This window comes from Anopheles maculipalpis, chromosome 3RL, assembly GCF_943734695.1.
Source record: "Anopheles maculipalpis chromosome 3RL, idAnoMacuDA_375_x, whole genome shotgun sequence".
Taxonomy (NCBI): domain Eukaryota; kingdom Metazoa; phylum Arthropoda; class Insecta; order Diptera; family Culicidae; genus Anopheles; species Anopheles maculipalpis.
In genome coordinates, this window is record NC_064872.1 from 10,552,735 (window position 1) to 10,574,869 (window position 22,135).

Consider the following 22,135-nt stretch of genomic DNA (forward strand, 5'->3'; position numbering starts at 1 on the left):
AGACCAACATCCCCCACACCAACATCCCCCACACCAACTTCCCCCACACCAACATCCCCAAAACCAACATCCCCAACACCAACATCTCCAACACCAACATCTCCAGAACCAACATCACCTACACCAACATCGCCAACACCAACATCCCCAACACCAACATCTCCAACACCAACATCTCCCACACCAACATCCCCCACACCAACATCCCCCACACCAACATCCCCAACACCAACATCTCCAACACCAACATCCCCAACACCAACATCTCCAACACCAACATCTCCAGAACCAACATCACCTAAACCAACATCGCCAACACCAACATCCCCCACACCAACATCCCCCACACCAACATCCCCCACTCCAACATCTCCTACACCAACATCCCCAACACCAACATCTCAAACACCAACATCCCCAACACCAACAACTCCAACACCAACATCTCCAGAACCAACATCCCCCACACCAACATCCCCCACACCAACATCCCCCACACCAACATCCCCTGCACCAACAACCGCTACACCAACATCCCCCACTCCAACAACCGCTACACCAACATCCCCCACTCCAACATCTCCTACACCAACATCCCCAAAACCAACATCCCCAACACCAACGTCTCCTACACCAACATCTCCAACACCAACATCCCCAACACCAACATCTCCAACACCAACATCTCCAGAACCAACATCACCGACACCAACATCGCCAACACCAACATCCCCCACACCAACATCCCCCAGACCAACATCCCCCACACCAACATCCCCCACACCAACATCCCCCACACCAACATCCCCCACACCAACATCCCCTGCACCAACAACCGCTACACCAACATCCCCCACACCAACATCCCCAAAACCAACATCCCCAACACCAACATCTCCAACACCAACATCCCCAACACCAACATCTCCAACACCAACATCTCCAGAACCAACATCACCTACACCAACATCGCCAACACCAACATCCCCCACACCAACATCACCCAAACCAACATCCCCCACTCCAACATCTCCTACACCAACATCCCCAACACCGACATCCCCAAAACCAACAACCCCAACACCAACATCTCCAACACCAACATCTCCCACACCAACATCCCCCACACCAACATCCCCCACACCAACATCCCCCACACCAACATCCCACACACCGACATCCCCAAAACCAACATCCCCAACACCAACATCTCCTACACCAACATCTCCAACACCAACATCCCCAACACCAACATCTCCAACACCAACATCTCCAGAACCAACGTCACCGACACCAACATCGCCAACACCAACATCGCCCACACCAACATCCCCAAAACCAACATCCCCAACACCAACATCTCCAACACCAACATCACCAACACCAACATCTCCAACACCAACATCTCCAGAACCAACATCACCTACACCAACATCACCTACACCAACATCGCCAACACCAACATCCCCCACACCAACATCCCCCACACCAACATCCACCAGACCAACATCCCCCACACCAACATCCCCCACACCAACTTCCCCCACACCAACATCCCCAAAACCAACATCCCCAACACCAACATCTCCAACACCAACATCCCCAACACCAACATCTCCAACACCAACATCCCCCACACCAACATCCCCCACACCAACATCCCCCACACCAACATCACCTACACCAACATCTCCTACACCAACATCCCCAACACCAACAACTCCAACACCAACATCTCCAGAACCAACATCCCCCACACCAACATCCCCCACACCAACATCCACCACACCAACAACTCCAACACCAACATCCCCCACACCAACATCCCCCACACCAACATCCCCTACACCAACAACCGCTACACCAACATCCCCCACTCCAACAACCGCTACACCAACATCCCCCACTCCAACATCTCCTACACCAACATCCCCAACACCAAAAACTCCAACACCAACATCTCCAGAACCAACATCCCCCACACCAACATCCCCCACACCAACATCCCCCACACCAACATTCCCAACACCAACAACTCCAACACCAACATCCCCCACACCAACATCCCCCACACCAACATCCCCTACACCAACAACCGCTACACCAACATCCCCCACTCCAACAACCGCTACACCAACATCTCCCACTCCAACATCTCCTACACCAACATCCCCAACACCAACATCCCCAACACCAACCTCTCAAACAGCAACATCCCCAACACCAACAACTCCAACACCAACATCTCCAGAACCAACATCCCCCACACCAACATCCCCAACACCAACAACTCCAACACCAACATCTCCAACACCAACATCTCCAGAACCAACATCACCGACACCAACATCCCCTACACCAACATCCCCAACACCAACATCTCCAACACCAACATCACCGACACCGACATCCCCAACACCAACATCCCCAACACCAACATCTCCAACACCAACATCACCGACACCAACATCGCCCACTCCAACATCTCCTACACCAACAACCCCAACACCAACATCCCCCACACCAACATCCCCTACACCATCAACCGCTACACCAACAACCGCTACACCAACATCGCCTATACCAACATCCCCCACTCCAACATCTCCTACACCAACAACCCCAACACCAACATCCCCAACACCAACATCTCCAACACCAACATCTCCAGAACCAACATCACCGACACCAACATCCCCTACACCAACATCCCCAACACCAACATCTCCAACACCAACATCACCGACACCGACATCCCCAACACCAACATCCCCAACACCAACATCTCCAACACCAACATCACCGACACCAACATCGCCCACTCCAACATCTCCTACACCAACAACCCCAACACCAACATCCCCAACACCAACATCTCCAACACCAACATCTCCAGAACCAACATCACCGACACCAACATTACCTACACCAACATCCCCCACACCAACATCCCCTACACCAACAACCGGTACACCAACAACCGCTACACCAACATCGCCTATACCAACATCCCCCACTCCAACATCTCCTACACCAACAACCCCAACACCAACATCCCCCACACCTACATCCCCAACACCAACATCCCCAACACCAACATCCCCAACACCAACATCCCCAACACCAACATCCCCCACACCAACATCCCCCACACCAACATCTCACACACGAACATCACCCACACAAACATCCCCTACACCAACAACCGCTACACCAACATCCCCAACACCAACATCCCCAACACCAACATCCCCCACACCTACATCCCCCACTCCAACATCTCCTACACCAACATCCCTAACTACAACATCTCCAACACCAACATCTCCAGAACCAACATCACCGACACCGACATCCCCAACACCAACATCCCCCACACCAACATCCCCCACACCAACATTCCCCACACCAACATCCCCAACACCAACATCTCCAACACCAACATCTCCAGAACCAACATCACCGACACCAACATCACCGACACCAACATCGCCAACTCCAACATCCCCCACACCAACATCCCCCACACCAACATCCCCTACACCAACAACTGCTATACCAACATCCCCAACACCAACATCCACAACACCAACATCTCCAACACCAACATCTCCAACACCAACATCTCCAGAACCAACATCACCGACACCAACATCACCGACACCAACATCGCCAACTCCAACATCCCCCACACCAACATCCCCCACACCAACATCCCCCACACCAACATCCCCCACACCAACATCCCCCACACCAACATCCCCCACACCAACATCCCCAAAACCAACATCCCCAACTACAACATCTCCAACACCAACATCTCCAGAACCAACACCACCGACACCGACATCCCCAACACCAACATCCCCCACACCAACATCCCCCACACCAACATCTACCACACCAACATCACCCACACAAACATCCCCCACACCAACATCTCCTACACCAACAACCCCAACACCAACATCCCCAACACCAACATCTCCAACACCAACATCCCCCACTCCAACATCCCCAACAACAACATCCCCAACAACAACATCCCCAACACCAACATCCCCAACACCAACATCCCCAACACCAACATCTCCAGAACCAACATCACCGAAACCAACATCACCAACACCAACATCCCCCACACCAACATCCCCCACTCCAACATCTCCTACACCAACATCCCCAACAACAACATCCCCAACAACAACATCCCCAACACCAACATCCCCAACACCAACATCTCCAACACCAACATCTCCAGAACCAACATCACCGACACCAACATTACCTACACCAACATCCCCCACACCAACATCCCCAACACCAACATCCCCTACACCAACAACCGCTACACCAACATCCCCAACACCAACATCCTCAACACCAACATCTCCAACACCAACATCTCCAACACCAACATCTCCAGAACCAACATCCCCCACACCAACATCATCGACACCAACATCGCCAACTTCAACATCCCTCACACCAACATCCCCCACACCAACATCCCCCACACCAACATCCCCCACACCAACATCCCCAAAACCAACATCCCCAACTACAACATCTCCAACACCAACATCTCCAGAACCAACATCACCGACACCAACATCATCGACACCAACATCGCCAACTCCAACATCCCTCACACCAACATCCCCAACACCAACATCTCCAACACCAACATCCCCAACACCAACATCTCCAACACCAACATCTCCAGAACCAACATCACCTACACCAACATCGCCAACACCAACATCCCCCACACCAACATCCCCCACACCAACATCCCCCACACCAACATCCCCCACACCAACATCCCCCACAACAACATCTCCTACACCAACAACCCCAACACCAACATCTCTAGAACCAACATCACCGACACCAACATTACCTACACCAACATCCCCCACTCCAACATCTCCTACACCAACATCCCCAACACCAACATCTCAAACAGCAACATCCCCATCACCAACAACTCCAACACCAACATCTCCAGAACCAACATCCCCCACACCAACATCCCCCACACCAACATCCCCCACACCAACATCCCCAACACCAACAACTCCAACACCAACATCCCCCACACCAACATCCCCCACACCAACATCCCCTACACCAACAACCGCTACACCAACATCCCCCACTCCAACATCTCCTACACCAACATCCCCAACACCAACATCTCAAACAGCAACATCCCCAACACCAACAACTCCAACACCAACATCTCCAGAACCAACATCCCCCACACCAACATCCCCAACACCAACAACTCCAACACCAACATCCCCCACTCCAACATCCCCTACACCAACAACCGCTACACCAACATCGCCTATATCAACATCCCCCACTCCAACATCTCCTACACCAACAACCCCAACACACACATCTCCAACACATACATCTCCAGCACACACATCTCCAACACACACATCTCCGACACACACATCCCCAACACCAACCTCATCAACAGCAACATCTACAGAACCAACATCACCGACACCAACATCCCCCACACCAACATCTGCTACACCGACATCCCCTACACCAACATCCCCCACTCCAACATCTCCTACACCAACATCCCCAACACCAACATCCCCAACACCAATATCTCCTACACCAACATCTCCAGAACCAACATCTTCAACACACACATCTCCAACACACACATCCCCAACACACACATCTCCAACACACACATCTCCAGCAGACACATCTTCAACACACACATCCCCTATACCAACCTCACCAACAGCAACATCTCCAGATCCAACATCACCGACACCAACATCCCCCACACCAACATCTGCTACACCGACATCCCCCACTCCAACATCTCCTACACCAACATCCCCCACACCAACATCCCCCACACCAACATCCCCTACGCCGACATCACCAAAACCAACATCCCCCACTCCAACATCCCCCACATCAACATCACCGACACCAACATCCCCCACACCAACATCTGCTACACCGACATCCCCTACACCAACATCCCCCACACCGACATCCCCAACACCAACATCCTCAACACACACATCTCAAGCACACACATCTCCAACACACACATCTCCAAAACACACATCTCCAGCAGACACATCTCCAATACACACATCCCCTACACCAACCTCACCAACAGCAACATCACCCACACCAACATCGCCAACACCAACATCCCCAACACCAACATCCCCCACACCAACATCCCCCACACCAACATCCCCTACGCCGACATCACCAAAACCAACATCCCCCACTCCAACATCCCCCACATCAACATCACCAACACCAACATCCCCAACACCAACATCTCCAACACCAACATCTCCAGAACCTACATCACCGACACCAACATCCCCAACATACACATCCCTAACACCAACATCCCTAACACACACAACCCACACATCCCCTACGCCTACATCTCCTACACGAACATCTCCTTCATACACATCCCTAACACACACGTCCCCAACTTACACATCTCCAACGCGCACATCGCCAACACACACGTCCCCTACGCCAACATCTCCTACATACACATCCCCAACGCACACATCTCCAACTCACACATCTCCATCGCACACTTCTCCAACACACACATCTCCAACATACACATCTCCAACGCACACATCGCCAACACACACGTCCCCTACGCCAACATCTCCTACATACACATCCCCAACGCACACATCTCCAACTCACACATCTCCATCGCACACTTCTCCAACACACACATCTCCAACATACACGTCTCCAACGCACACTACGCCAACACACACGTCCCCTACGCCAACACGAACATCCCCTACTCGCACATCTCCAAAACCAATATGTCAAACAACATCACCACCCTCAACCACTGTACATCTGACAAGTAGACCTACTACTCAAACTGGAGGGTATTATGAGTATGGTTCTTCCATAAATTCACCTATTTCTAGCACCACACACAGTTATAATTTTTCAATCAATCATGTGTTATTTCAAAAACCAATACCGTCTTTGGCGCCCCAATTTATAGCGTTTACAAACAGGACACAAACGCCATACGTTCATTCAGGTGCTTTGAATTCTAAACCGCAAATACTATTTCCGTTCCATTTCTTTAGGCCAAAGTCGAAAAACTTTAAGCAATTTCAGCTTCACTTAAAAGAACCACAGGTACAAAATGAGGGAAAACAAAAGCGGCACTGGTACCCTGGATTAAGATGGTAGAATATTACACGTCGACATGAATTGATTGCAGATGATTACTGATTAGCTTTTATGTGTATTGTGTAAAAGTTAGTTTCGTGCTACTCAATTTTGGTTTAATACATTTACATTTACAAGATATGCAGCTCGCCTATGGTTGAGTAGACTAGCTTGCGTCACAATGTCAGTACTAACAATTAGAATTTAATACGTACTTCTTTGCCTGTCCGTCTCCGGACGGGTTTCGGTTGTCCGGTCCTGCCGTGTAAGGAACTGCTTCGCTACCACCAGGGCCATAACGACTGCCCTAACAATCATAATAACAACCTATAATCTGGTAATTTCAAGTAAAAACCATGACATGCTGGCAATATCTTTCACGCACATATTATCTAAGTGTCACGAATTGTTTCCGTAAGTCATAAGAATATTTTTTTAAATATACGGCCTAACCGTAAATTTGTAATTTATAAAAAAATCAAACCAAGTTGCAATAAGGCCTCTGGGCGTAGTACTTTACGATTACCAAAAAAAGCAAACCATGTCGCTCTCTGTTCAATCGCTCTAGCGCTATCAAATCAGAAGATTCTGTACAATGTTCAACACTGAACAAGCAATTGTACTGCTAAATAAAAATTATTGAAACATGATCATATATGCATATAGATTTGAAATAAGGGATTGTTTGCTGATAAGACTTAAAATTTTGAGTGGAAGATTCCAAACTTTCCAAACAAATTGTTTCACTTGGTTAAGGTGAAATGAATTCATAGTCACGTATAAATAAGTTAAGCAACGTGTTGAAAGAATAGTAAATTATTCTTTCAACCTTGCAATCCAAGAAGACGCATGCATCGGCCGTTGGTGGACCGATCAGAAATCTACTTACCAATTAGACACCAATTAGTTTCCAGGACTGCGCCATCCACGGCTGCGTCCGATCAATCCGATCCGATGTATCAAGCTGTCGGAGATGTGCTCGCTATGTTCCTCTACGCCTCGTGCCGATCCGCTCATCACGTACCCTAACCAGCATATCCTTCCGACTTTGACTATCGTCAGGCTATCTGCACCGCCAAAACGGTTTAGCTAGCACCTTAGCACCCACCGTTCGACAATGGCCAGAGTATTGGCGTCCTACGGCAGTTGACTCTCTGGAGAAGTCCAGAAGTGGATCACAGTTTAAGCAAACTAAGCAGATGCTTGGGGCCTCCAACATTTGAACAGCGAATGTAAGTTGTAAGAAAGGGAAGACTAAAATATCACGGGACAACCGAATCAGGCCTTTCTAGGGTGTTTTTGAAGTCATATAAATCTTTTGGAAAGCATTATTATACATTTCGCACACATGTCACAAGGGGTCGAATCTTGCCGATATATCGTTTCAAGCTTAGCCGACAAAAGTAATATCCCTTTACGGCCTGCTCGAATCATCATGATGCAATTTATTCTCTTTCATCTATCTAATTTGTACACAATTTGTAATATCCAGAAGACCACCAAAAACAGATTAAGGTAGCGAATCGTCTAGTTCCCGGATTACACCGGTCATCGAATGGCTTACTGGACTTATTGATATCAAGTAGTTGGGTAGGCTGTTCTCACTATGGGAGAATGGTCCATGTGAGATTTAATTCCCGGTGTGTAGATTGACGCTACTGTCGCCCCAACCACCGGACCCCGTTCAAAAAGGCAGGGATCATTACCGTCAATGTTGCGCATTTCACCACGAGGAACCTTTTATATAAATATGCGCAGCTAGAAATGTGCCCATTACCATACTGTGGACAATTAAGACTTGCCTCAGTAAAAGAATAGCTTCATTTTCGAGCATGAAGCACCTGTTTGTTATACGGCTATGTGGCACGGGAATGAAAAATGAAAGCAACACGTGTTTTTACGAGCAGCTCCACCAAAGAACACAAAAGAAGAGACAGAAATCATTGGGCCCATCCAATATCAATCCCATGATCAATAAAATAATGGTGATTAAAGTAACGTTTTACCAATGCGGGAGAAATGGGCAACGATTTCAGAAAGGATTTTTTAACACTGGTACGAAGGCATTTTGATTTTAATGCTGAATAAAGTAAAATAAAAATTATTTATGAATCAGAACGACTTTGACTGGATGATTTCTGGTTTTTTGTTTTGTAATCTAATTCAACCATTGTAAAAGAAAATTTTATACAGAGCACACGAAGATACAACTCGTCCATTTCTTCTCTTCTACAATCATTTCTTAGCCGGCGAACAAAAGCTCAAAATAAAAGTATTTCAAACCTTAACTACACATTTAAATGTTTGTACATTTAAATTTGTAGAATCTGGCGTAGTGCTGCAATTGTGTTACCAGTCATGATTCCCTTCCGAAAGGTGAAAGGAACGAAAGAATAATTATTTTCTGACTTTCTTCGACAAACTGTCCAGCGGCGAGGAAAAGTACGCATGGAATGAAAGTCCGTTCGATGCTTTCAACCGGTTGTGGCGAAAACATTGTTTTTATGGTATATTTAATTTTCTGGCACTGAATTCTAGATTGCAGACGGTTCCTTAGCCTTAGGAGGATGTAGGACGACGGAAAGCTTTATAAGGCTGGTGAAATGTATTGCGAGATATTAGTTAAGCATTACATTTCAATGAGCACGGTACAGCCGAAGAACGATGAACCGTTTGCTTACAGTGATCTTGATTTCAGTATTATGTGCGTGTTCGGTGTCTTCAGAAGTGTATTTGTCGGGTCAATATGATGCAGATTTGGTTATGTGTTACTACAATAGGATATTAGTTGGTGCGATCAGTCCGGAAGTAGTGGAAATAAAGAAGGTATGCAAATTAGATCAATCAGTGTGTATGTGCGTGTTTAAAAAACAGATTGACGGACAATCTTGACTTAGTTGACAGACGATGTTGATGTTTTGTTTGGGACATATGGCCTGAGTTTCCGATCTCTGTATTTTCGTGATTAAATCTTAAATCTTGTGTATATCTTAAATCTTAGATTAATCTTGTGGTTTTTTGTGGAAGGCGTAGAAAGCAGGATTATTCAATTAAACCAACTCAGAATCACACAAACTAAGCACAAGAAGAAGAAGCTCTGTTTTTCCAGCCTGTGTTTCAGTGAACGTTGGTGTTTCATGTTACAAAAATTAAAAAAGATCTGTGAAAGTTAAGCTGATTGTAATATGCTCTAGTAAAGTGTATCATTAATCCTCGTTAATTCGAAGTTAGATGAGCGAGAAACATTGATTGCTTGTGTAGAGCTAGGTTTATATAGGGCGGGATCTAGGTACATATTGCACAACAATCTACATAAAAGCAGATTAGAGACTAACGGAATAAAAAGGGGAAAAAATGGAAAGTATAAATAAATACATAAAATAAAAATAAAAATTACAAAGGGGAGGAAGCGCTAAGACTAACGAAATAACAAAATGCAGATTCAAAACCTTCTGTCGTTTAATTGAAGCCTAGGTTTTATCGTTCCTTTGGAGGAACGAAACGAACCTAGCAGGTTCGATAATTACCAACTCTATTGGGCAAACGTTTTGGTAGAAATGCATCCAGCGAAGAAATTGTTTTTGATTTCCCTTTGTCTCTATAGCGGCCAATCAATTCGGTTATATTATTATTAAGGCGGTCCAGCAGTTGGTATGGCCCCAGTATCAATAATTAGATATCGAATCTCGTCCGGACCATCTACCCATATGCAGGACTGACTATCCAGCTGCTAGTAAAATTAATTCAAGAAAAGCCTGCCAACACCTCTTGAGATTTTAGAATCAAAGAAGAAAAAGATTTTTTAAATCTGAATTAGAAAAGGTCAGGCGAAATGTAGGTTCATACTATATTAAAACATTTTTTCCAAATGAATTACCCTTTTACTTTGTCAATCAAACAATGTTGGTAGTGGTAATTCATGGCTTAGCAACCCCCCAGTTTGTTTTTTATCTTGTAGAAGATCATTGCCTCAACCTTAGGCGTTCCATCTCTCGTCAACAACAATATTCATCAAATAAATTAACTTCTGTTTACGAACTGTTGCTAGTAACTGTGGAATTTTGAAAACGTTCTAAAGCGTCTATTATGCAGCGGAATACAGCAGGAATTCGCACGTCAAAACATGACGGCAGGAACGCACGTGCTTAAAAGCTTCTGATACGATACAGAAAAAAATGTCGAAAAAAAAACACAAAAACTCGAAGCAGTTTCTTTGAAGTTCTATACTCTATTTCTTTTAACAATAAAATGTCCTTCCTAGTATAACACTTGATTGGTAAATTTTCATCTGCAGAGTAGTTAAAAACGCTTCAACTGACAAAGACATATATACCATGTCACACTTTCAAATAGACAAAATGATTACATGTCAAAGAAATAACAAAAAATATAGAAACATAAAATATTTCACAAATTGAAAACAGAACTTATGCAACAAAATATAAAGCTAACATTGTACACAACATTAAACTGCTAAATTACTTATGCTATAGTATATACAAATTCACATTACACACGGCATAACTTAGCATTTAATTTGATTAATCATCACAATCGATCTAAACTTGCTTTTTTTCCAACAGGACGCATCCAAAGTGGTAGCATTCGTTATGGTAGAAGTAGCGGGTGACACATCAACGGTCGATGTATCGGGAACCCTTGGAAAATCAGATGTCACTATAAAAGTTCGTGACAAAGCAGCAAGACGATTTCGAAGTGGAGCTGAAGTTTCTGCGTTTTGCAAAACCTTTACAACCGAGACAACAACAACAACATCAATAACAACCACTGCTACCACAACCATACCCACACCCACCACACAAACACCAACGACCTCCACGACGGAAACGACCACCGAAATAACGTCCCCAACAACAACGTCCACGACACCAACGTCCCAGACACCAACATCCCCTACTCCAATGTCGACCACACCAACGTCAACAACAACAGCCACCACCACTCTAATAACAACTACATTATCTACCAACACACCAACGCCAGCACCAACCAGCATAGAAACTTCTACATCAACCATGCTTACAACGGAATCAACCTCCAGCGAAGCAACCACCGCTATGTCCTCTAGCACTGGACCTACAGACGCAACTACTGCATCGACCTCCAGCGAAGCAACCACCGCTATGTCCTCTAGCACAGGCCCTACAGGCTCTACAACTGCATCGACATCCACCGAAGCAACCACCGCTATGTCCTCCAGCACTGGACCTACAGACGGTACTACTGCATCGACCTCCAGCGAAGCAACCACCACTATGTCCTCTAGCACTGGACCTACAGACGCAACTACTGCATCGACCTCCAGCGAAGCAACCACCGCTATGTCCTCTAGCATAGGATCTACAGACGCTACAACTGCATCGACCTCCAGCGAAGCAACCACCGCTATGTCCTCTAGCACTGGACCTACAGACGCTACAACTGCATCGACCTCCAGCGAAGCTACCACCGCTATGTCCACTACCACCGGACCTACAGACGCTACAACTGCATTGACCTCCAGCGAAGCAACCACCGCTATGTCCTCCAGCACTGGACCTACAGACGCAACTACTGCATCGACCTCCACCGAAGCAACCACCGCTATGTCCTCCAGCACTGGACCTACAGACGCTACAACTGCCTCGACCCCCAGCGAAGCAACCACCGCTATGTCCTCTAGCACTGGACCTACAGACGCTACAACTGCATCGATCTCCAGCGAAGCAACCACCGCTATGTCCTCTAGCATAGGATCTACAGACGCTACAACTGCATCGACCTCCAGCGAAGCAACCACCGCTATGTCCTCTAGCACTGGACCTACAGACGCTACAACTGCATCGACGTCCAGCGAAGCAACCACCGCTATGTCCTCTAGCACTGGACCTACAGACGCAACTACTGCATCGACCTCCACCGAAGCAACCACCGCTATGTCCTCTAGCACTGGACCTACAGACGCTACAACTGCATCGACCTCCAGCGAAGCAACCACCACTATGTCCTCTAGCACTGGACCAACAGACGCTACAACTGCATCGACCTCCAGCGAAGCAACCACCACTATGTCCTCTAGCACTGGTCCTACAGACGCTACAACTGCATCGACCTCCACCGAAGCAACCACCGCTATGTCCTCTAGCACTGGACCTACAGACGCAATTACTGCATCGACCTCCAGCGAAGCAACCACCGCTATGTCCTCTAGCACAGGACCTACAGACGCAATTACTGCATCGACCTCCAGCGAAGCAACCACCACTATGTCCTCTAGCACTGGTCCTACAGACGCTACAACTGCATCGACATCTAGCGAAGCAACCACCGCTATGTCCTCTAGCACTGGACCTACAGACGCAATTACTGCATCGACCTCCAGCGAAGCAACCACCGCTATGTCCTCTAGCACAGGACCTACAGACGCAATTACTGCATCGACCTCCAGCGAAACAACCATCGCTATGTCCTCTAGCACTGGACCTACAGACGCAACTACTGCATCGACCTCCAGCGAAGCAACCACCGCTATGTCCTCTAGCTCTGGACCTACAGAAGCAACTACTGCATTGACCTCCAGCGAACCAACCACTGCTATGTCCTCTAGCACTGGACCTACAGACGCTACAACTGCATCGACCTCCACCGAAGCAACCACCACTATGTCCTCTAGCACTGGACCTACAGACGCAAGTACTGCATCGACCTCCAGCGAAGCAACCACCGCTATGTCCTCTAGCACTGGACCTACAGACGCTACAACTGCATCGACCTCCAGCGAAGCTACCACCGCTATGTCCTCTAGCACTGGACCTACAGACGCAATTACTGCATCGACCTCCAGCGAAGCAACCACCGCTATGTCCTCTAGCACTGGACCTACAGACGCAACTACTGCATCGACCTCCAGCGAAGCAACCACCGCTATGTCCTCTAGCTCTGGACCTACAGAAGCAACTACTGCATCGACCTCCAGCGAAGCAACCACCGCTATGTCCTCTACCACCGGACCTACAGACGCTACAACTGCATCGACCTCCAGCGAAGCAACCACCGCTATGTCCTCCAGCACAGAACCAACAGACGCAACTACTGCATCGACCTCCAGAGAACCAACCACCGCTATGTCCTCTAGCACTGGACCTACAGACGCTACAACTACATCGACCTCCAGTGAAGCAACCACCGCTATGTCCTCTAGCACTGGACCTACAGACGCAACTACTGCATCGACCTCCAGCGAAGCAACCACCACTATGTCCTCTAGCACTGGTCCTACAGACGCAAATACTGCATCGACCTCCACCGAAGCAACCACCGCTATGTCCTCTAGCACTGGACCTACAGACGCTACAACTGCATCGACATCTAGCGAAGCAACCACCGCTATGTCCTCTAGCACTGGACCTACAGACGCAACTACTGCATCGACCTCCAGCGAAGCAACCACCACTATGTCCTCTAGCACTGGACCTACAGACGCTACAACTGCATCGACCTCCAGCGAACCAACCACCGCTATGTCCTCTAGCACTGGACCTACAGACGCAACTACTGCATCGACCTCCAGCGAAGCAACCACCGCTATGTCCTCTAGCACTGGACCTACAGAAGCAACTACTGCATCGACCTCCAGCGAAGCAACCACCGCTATGTCCTCTAGCACTGGACCTACAGACGCTACAACAGCATCGACCTCCAGCGAAGCAACCACCGCTATGTCCTCCAGCACAGAACCAACAGACGCAACTACTGCATCGACCTCCAGCGAACCAACCACCGCTATGTCCTCTAGCACTGGACCTACAGACGCTACAACAGCATCGACCTCCAGCGAAGCAACCACCGTTATGTCCTCTAGCACAGGACCTACAGACGCAACTACTGCATCGACCTCCAGCGAAGCAACCACCACTATGTCCTCTAGCACTGGTCCTACAGACGCTACAACTGCATCGACCTCCACCGAAGCAACCACCGCTATGTCCTCTAGCACTGGACCTACAGACGCTACAACTGCATCGACCTCCAGCGAAGCAACCACCACTATGTCCTCTAGCACTGGACCTACAGACGCAACTACTGCATCGACCTCCAGCGAAGCAACCACCACTATGTCCTCTAGCACTGGACCTACAGACGCTACAACTGCATCGACCTCCAGCGAAGCAACCACCGTTATGTCCTCTAGCACTGGACCTACAGACGCAACTACTGCATCGACCTCCAGCGAAGCAACCACCGCTATGTCCTCTAGCACTGGACCTACAGACGGTACAGCTGCATCGACATCTAGCGAAGCAACCACCGCTATGTCCTCTAGCACTGGACCTACAGACGCTACTACTGCATCGACGTCCACCGAAGCAACCACCGCTATGTCCTCTAGCACTGGACCTACAGACGGTACTACTGCATCGACCTCCAGCGAAGCAACCACCGCTATGTCCTCCAGCACTGGACCTACAGACGCTACAACTGCATCGACCTCCAGCGAAGCAACCACCGTTATGTCCTCTAGCACTGGACCTACAGACGCAACTACTGCATCGACCTCCAGCGAAGCAACCACCGCTATGTCCTCCAGCACTGGACCTACAGACGCAACTACTGCATCGACCTCCAGCGAAGCAACCACCGCTATGTCCTCCAGCACTGGACCTACAGACGGTACTACTGCATCGACCTCCAGCGAACCAACCACCGTTATGTCCTCTAGCACTGGACCTACAGACGCAACTACTGCATCGACCTCCAGCGAAGCAACCACCGCTATGTCCTCTAGCACTGGACCTACAGACGGTACAGCTGCATCAACATCTAGCGAAGCAACCACCGCTATGTCCTCTAGCACTGGACCTACAGACGCTACTACTGCATCGACGTCCAGCGAAGCAACCACCGCTATGTCCTCTAGCACTGGACCTACAGACGCAATTACTGCATCGACCTCCAGCGAAGCAACCACCGCTATGTCCTCTAGCACTGGACCTACAGACGCAACTACTGCATCGACCTCCAGCGAAACAACCACCGCTATGTCCTCTAGCACTGGACCTACAGACGCAACTACTGCATCGACCTCCAGCGAAGCAACAACCGCTATGTCCTCTAGCACTGGACCTACAGACGCTACAACTGCATCGACCTCCAGCGAAGCAACCACCGTTATGTCCTCTAGCACTGGACCTACAGACACTACAACTGCATCGACCTCCAGCGAAGCAACCACCGCTATGTCCTCCAGCACTGGACCTACAGACGCTACAACTGCATCGACCTCCAGCGAAGCAACCACCGCTATGTCCTCTAGCACAGGACCTACAGACGCTACAACTGCATCGACCTCCAGCGAAGCAACCACCGCTATATCCTCTAGCACTAGACCTACAGACGCTACAACTGCATCGACCTCCAGCGAACCAACCACCGCTATGTCCTCTAGCACAGGACCTACAGACACTACAACTGCATCGACCTCCAGCGAAGCAACCACCGCTATGTCCTCCAGCACTGGACCTACAGACGCAACTACTGCATCGACCTCCAGCGAAGCAACCACCGTTATGTCCTCTAGCACTGGACCTACAGACGCAACTACTGCATCGACCTCCAGTGAAGCAACCACCGCTATGTCCTCTAGCTCTGGACCTACAGAAGCAACTACTGCATCGACCTCCAGCGAAGCAACCACCGCTATGTCCTCCAGCACTGGACCTACAGACGGTACTACTGCATCGACCTCCAGCGAAGCAACCACCGTTATGTCCTCTAGCACTGGACCTACAGACGCAACTACTGCATCGACCTCCAGCGAAGCAACCACCGCTATGTCCTCTAGCACTGGACCTACAGACGGTACAGCTGCATCGACATCTAGCGAAGCAACCACCGCTATGTCCTCTAGCACTGGACCTACAGACGCTACTACTGCATCGACGTCCAGCGAAGCAACCACCGCTATGTCCTCTAGCACTGGACCTACAGACGCAACTACTGCATTGACCTCCAGCGAAGCAACCACCGCTATGTCCTCTAGCACTGGACCTACAGACGCTACAACTGCATCGACCTCCAGCGAAGCAACCACCGCTATGTCCTCTAGCACTGGACCTACAGACGCAATTACTGCATCGACCTCCAGCGAAGCAACCACCGCTATGTCCTCTAGCACTGGACCTACAGACGCAACTACTGCATCGACCTCCAGCGAAGCAACCACCGCTATGTCCTCCAGCACTGGACCTACAGACGGTACTACTGCATCGACCTCCAGCGAAGCAACCACCGTTATGTCCTCTAGCACTGGACCTACAGACGCAACTACTGCATCGACCTCCAGCGAAGCAACCACCGCTATGTCCTCTAGCACTGGACCTACAGACGGTACAGCTGCATCGACCTCCAGCGAAGCAACCACCGCTATGTCCTCTAGCACTGGACCTACAGACGCAACTACTGCATCGACGTCCAGCGAAGCAACCACCGCTATGTCCTCTAGCACTGGACCTACAGACGCAATTACTGCATCGACCTCCAGCGAAGCAACCACCGCTATGTCCTCTAGCACTGGACCTACAGACGCAACTACTGCATCGACCTCCAGCGAAGCAACCACCGCTATGTCCTCTAGCACTGGACCTACAGACGCAACTACTGCATCGACCTCCAGCGAAGCAACCACCGCTATGTCCTCCAGCACTGGACCTACAGACGCTACAACTGCATCGACCTCCAGCGAAGCAACCACCGCTATGTCCTCTAGCACTGGACCTACAGACGCTACAACTGCATCGACCTCCAGTGAAGCAACCACCGTTATGTCCTCTAGCACTGGACCTACAGACACTACAACTGCATCGACCTCCAGCGAAGCAACCACCGCTATGTCCTCCAGCACTGGACCTACAGACACTACAACTGCATCGACCTCCAGCGAAGCAACCACCGCTATGTCCTCCAGCACTGGACCTACAGACGCAACTACTGCATCGACCTCCAGCGAAGCAACCACCGCTATGTCCTCTACCACTGGACCTACAGACGCAACTACTGCATCGACCTCCAGTGAAGCAACCACTGCTATGTCCTCTAGCTCTGGACCTACAGAAGCAACTACTGCATTGACCTCCAGCGAAGCAACCACCGCTATGTCCTCCAGCACTGGACCTACAGACGGTACTACTGCATCGACCTCCAGCGAAGCAACCACCGTTATGTCCTCTAGCACTGGACCTACAGACGCAACTACTGCATCGACCTCCAGCGAAGCAACCACCGCTATGTCCTCTAGCACTGGACCTACAGACGGTACAGCTGCATCGACATCTAGCGAAGCAACCACCGCTATGTCCTCTAGCACTGGACCTACAGACGCTACTACTAAATCGACCTCCAGCGAAGCAACCACCGCTATGTCCTCTAGCACTGGACCTACAGACGCAACTACTGCATCGACCTCCAGCGAAGCAACCACCGCTATGTCCTCCAGCACTGGACCTACAGACGGTACTACTGCATCGACCTCCAGCGAAGCAACCACCGTTATGTCCTCTAGCACTGGACCTACAGACGCAACTACTGCATTGACCTCCAGCGAAGCAACCACCGCTATGTCCTCCAGCACTGGACCTACAGACGGTACTACTGCATCGACCTCCAGCGAAGCAACCACCGTTATGTCCTCTAGCACTGGACCTATAGACGCTACAACTGCATCGACCTCCAGCGAAGCAACCACCGCTATGTCCTCTAGCACTGGACCTACAGACGCTACAACTGCATCGACCTCCAGCGAAGCAACCACCGCTATGTCCTCTAGCACAGGACCTACAGACGCAACTACTAAATCGACCTCCAGCGAAGCAACCACCGCTATGTCCTCTAGCACTGGACCTACAGACGCAACTACTGCATCGACATCTAGCGAAGCAACCACCGCTATGTCCTCTAGCACTGGACCTACAGACGCAATTACTGCATCGACCTCCAGCGAAGCAACCACCGCTATGTCCTCTAGCACAGGACCTACAGACGCAATTACTGCATCGACCTCCAGCGAAACAACCATCGCTATGTCCTCTAGCACTGGACCTACAGACGCAACTACTGCATCGACCTCCAGCGAAGCAACCACCGCTATGTCCTCTAGCTCTGGACCTACAGAAGCAACTACTGCATTGACCTCCAGCGAACCAACCACTGCTATGTCCTCTAGCACTGGACCTACAGACGCTACAACTGCATCGACCTCCACCGAAGCAACCACCACTATGTCCTCTAGCACTGGACCTACAGACGCAAGTACTGCATCGACCTCCAGCGAAGCAACCACCGCTATGTCCTCTAGCACTGGACCTACAGACGCAATTACTGCATCGACCTCCAGCGAAGCAACCACCGCTATGTCCTCCAGCACTGGACCTACAGACGCTACAACTGCATCGACCTCCAGCGAAGCAACCACCGCTATGTCCTCTAGCACTGGACCTACAGACGCTACAACTGCATCGACCTCCAGTGAAGCAACCACCGTTATGTCCTCTAGCACTGGACCTACAGACACTACAACTGCATCGACCTCCAGCGAAGCAACCACCGCTATGTCCTCCAGCACTGGACCTACAGACACTACAACTGCATCGACCTCCAGCGAAGCAACCACCGCTATGTCCTCCAGCACTGGACCTACAGACGCAACTACTGCATCGACCTCCAGCGAAGCAACCACCGCTATGTCCTCTAGCACTGGACCTACAGACGCAACTACTGCATCGACCTCCAGTGAAGCAACCACCGCTATGTCCTCTAGCTCTGGACCTACAGAAGCAACTACTGCATTGACCTCCAGCGAATCAACCACCGCTATGTCCTCCAGCACTGGACCTACAGACGCTACAACTGCATCGACCTCCAGCGAAGCAACCACCGTTATGTCCTCTAGCACTGGACCTACAGACGCAACTACTGCATCGACCTCCAGCGAAGCAACCACCGCTATGTCCTCTAGCACTGGACCTACAGACGGTACAGCTGCATCGACATCTAGCGAAGCAACCACCGCTATGTCCTCTAGCACTGGACCTACAGACGCAACAACTGCATCGACCTCCACCGAAGCAACCACCGCTATGTCCTCTAGCACTGGACCTACAGACGCTACAACTGCATCGACCTCCACCGTAGCAACCACCGCTATGTCCTCCAGCACTGGACCTACAGACGCTACAACTGCATCGACCTCCAGCGAAGCAACCACCGCTATGTCCTCTAGCACTGGACCTACAGACGCAACTACTGCATCGACCTCCAGCGAAGCAACCACCGCTATGTCCTCTAGCACTGGACCTACAGACGCTACAACTGCATCGACCTCCAGCGAAGCAACCACCGCTATGTCCTCTAGCACAGGACCTACAGACGCAACTACTACATCGACCTCAACCGAAGCAACCACCGCTATGTTCTCTAGCACTGGACCTACAGACGCAACTACTGCATCGACCTCCAGCGAAGCAACCACCGCTATGTCCTCTAGCACTGGACCTACAGACGCTACAACTGCATCGACCTCCAGCGAAGCAACCACCGCTATGTCCTCTAGCACTGGACCTACAGACGCTACAACTGCATCGACCTCCAGCGAAGCAACCACCGCTATGTCCTCTAGCACTGGACCTACAGACGCTACAACTGCATCGACCTCCAGCGAAGCAACCACCCTTATGTTCTCTAGTACTGGACCTATAGACGCTACAACTGCATCGACCTCCAGCGAAGCAACCACCGCTATGTCCTCTAGCACTGGACCTACAGACGCTACAACTGCATCGACCTCCAGCGAAGCAACCACCGCTATGTCCTCTAGCACAGGACCTACAGACGCAACTACTACATCGACCTCAACCGAAGCAACCACCGCTATGTTCTCTAGCACTGGACCTACAGACGCAACTACTGCATCGACCTCCAGCGAAGCAACCACCGCTATGTCCTCAAGCACTGGACCTACAGAAGCAACTACTGCATTAACCTCCAGCGAAGCAACCACCCTTATGTCCTCTAGTACTGGACCTACAGACGCTACAACTGCATCGACCTCCACCGAAGCAACCACCGCTATGTCCTCTAGCACAGGACCTACAGACGCTACAACTGCATCGACCTCCAGCGAAGCAACCACCGCTATGTCCTCTAGCACTGGACCTACAGACGCTACAACTGCATCGACCTCCAGCGAAGCAACCACCCTTATGTCCTCTAGCACTGGACCTACAGACGCTACAACTGCATCGACCTCCACCGAAGCAACCACCGCTATGTCCTCTAGCACTGGACCTACAGACGCAACTACTGCATCGACCTCCAGCGAAGCAACCACCGCTATGTCCTCTAGCACAGGACCTACAGACGCAACTACTACATCGACCTCAACCGAAGCAACCACCGCTATATCCTCTAGCACTGGACCTACAGACGCAACTACAGCATCGACCTCCAGCGAAGCAACCACCGCTATGTCCTCCAGCACAGAACCTACAGACGCTACAACTGCATCGACCTCCACCGAAGCAACCACCGCTATGTCCTCCAGCACTGGACCTACAGACGCTACAACTGCATCGACCTCCACCGAAGCAACCACCGCTATGTCCTCTAGCACTAGACCGACAGACGCAACTACTGCATCGACCTCCAGCGAAGCAACCACCACTATGTCCTCTAGCATTGGACCTTCAGACGCAACTACTGCATCGACCTCCAGCGAAACAACCACCGCTATGTCCTCTAGCACTGGACCTACAGACGCAACTACTGCATCGACCTCCAGCGAAGCAACCACCGCTATGTCCTCTAGCACTGGACCTACAGACGCTACAACTGCATCGACCTCCAGCGAAGCAACCAC

General features: G+C 50.1%; 2 protein-coding genes across 2 annotated transcripts; both read left to right on the plus strand.

Annotated features, from left to right (window-relative positions):
• Positions 1-3,987: 3,987 nt before the first annotated feature.
• On the plus strand, positions 3,988-4,416 carry LOC126560400 (uncharacterized; the record flags this gene model as incomplete). Its single annotated transcript, XM_050216360.1, has 2 exons — positions 3,988-4,041; positions 4,312-4,416. Coding segments are annotated over 2 exons (159 nt in total), but the record flags the coding sequence as incomplete, so codon positions are not given.
• A 7,421-nt stretch (positions 4,417-11,837) lies between these two features.
• Positions 11,838-12,981, plus strand: LOC126560401 (uncharacterized). Its single transcript, XM_050216361.1, has 3 exons — positions 11,838-12,434; positions 12,771-12,882; positions 12,977-12,981. The coding sequence occupies exons 1-3, from the start codon at positions 11,838-11,840 to the stop codon at positions 12,979-12,981; spliced, it is 714 nt and encodes a 237-aa protein (XP_050072318.1).
• Positions 12,982-22,135: the final 9,154 nt, after the last annotated feature.

Coding starts and splice junctions, on each gene's coding strand:
- LOC126560401 (XM_050216361.1), top strand. CDS start 11,838: ATGGTAGAAGTAGCGGGTGACACATCAACGGTCGATGTATCGGGAACC. Junction 12,435..12,770: donor CATCCACCGAAGCAACCACC/GCTATGTCCTCC, acceptor ACCACCGCTATG/TCCTCCAGCACTGGACCTAC.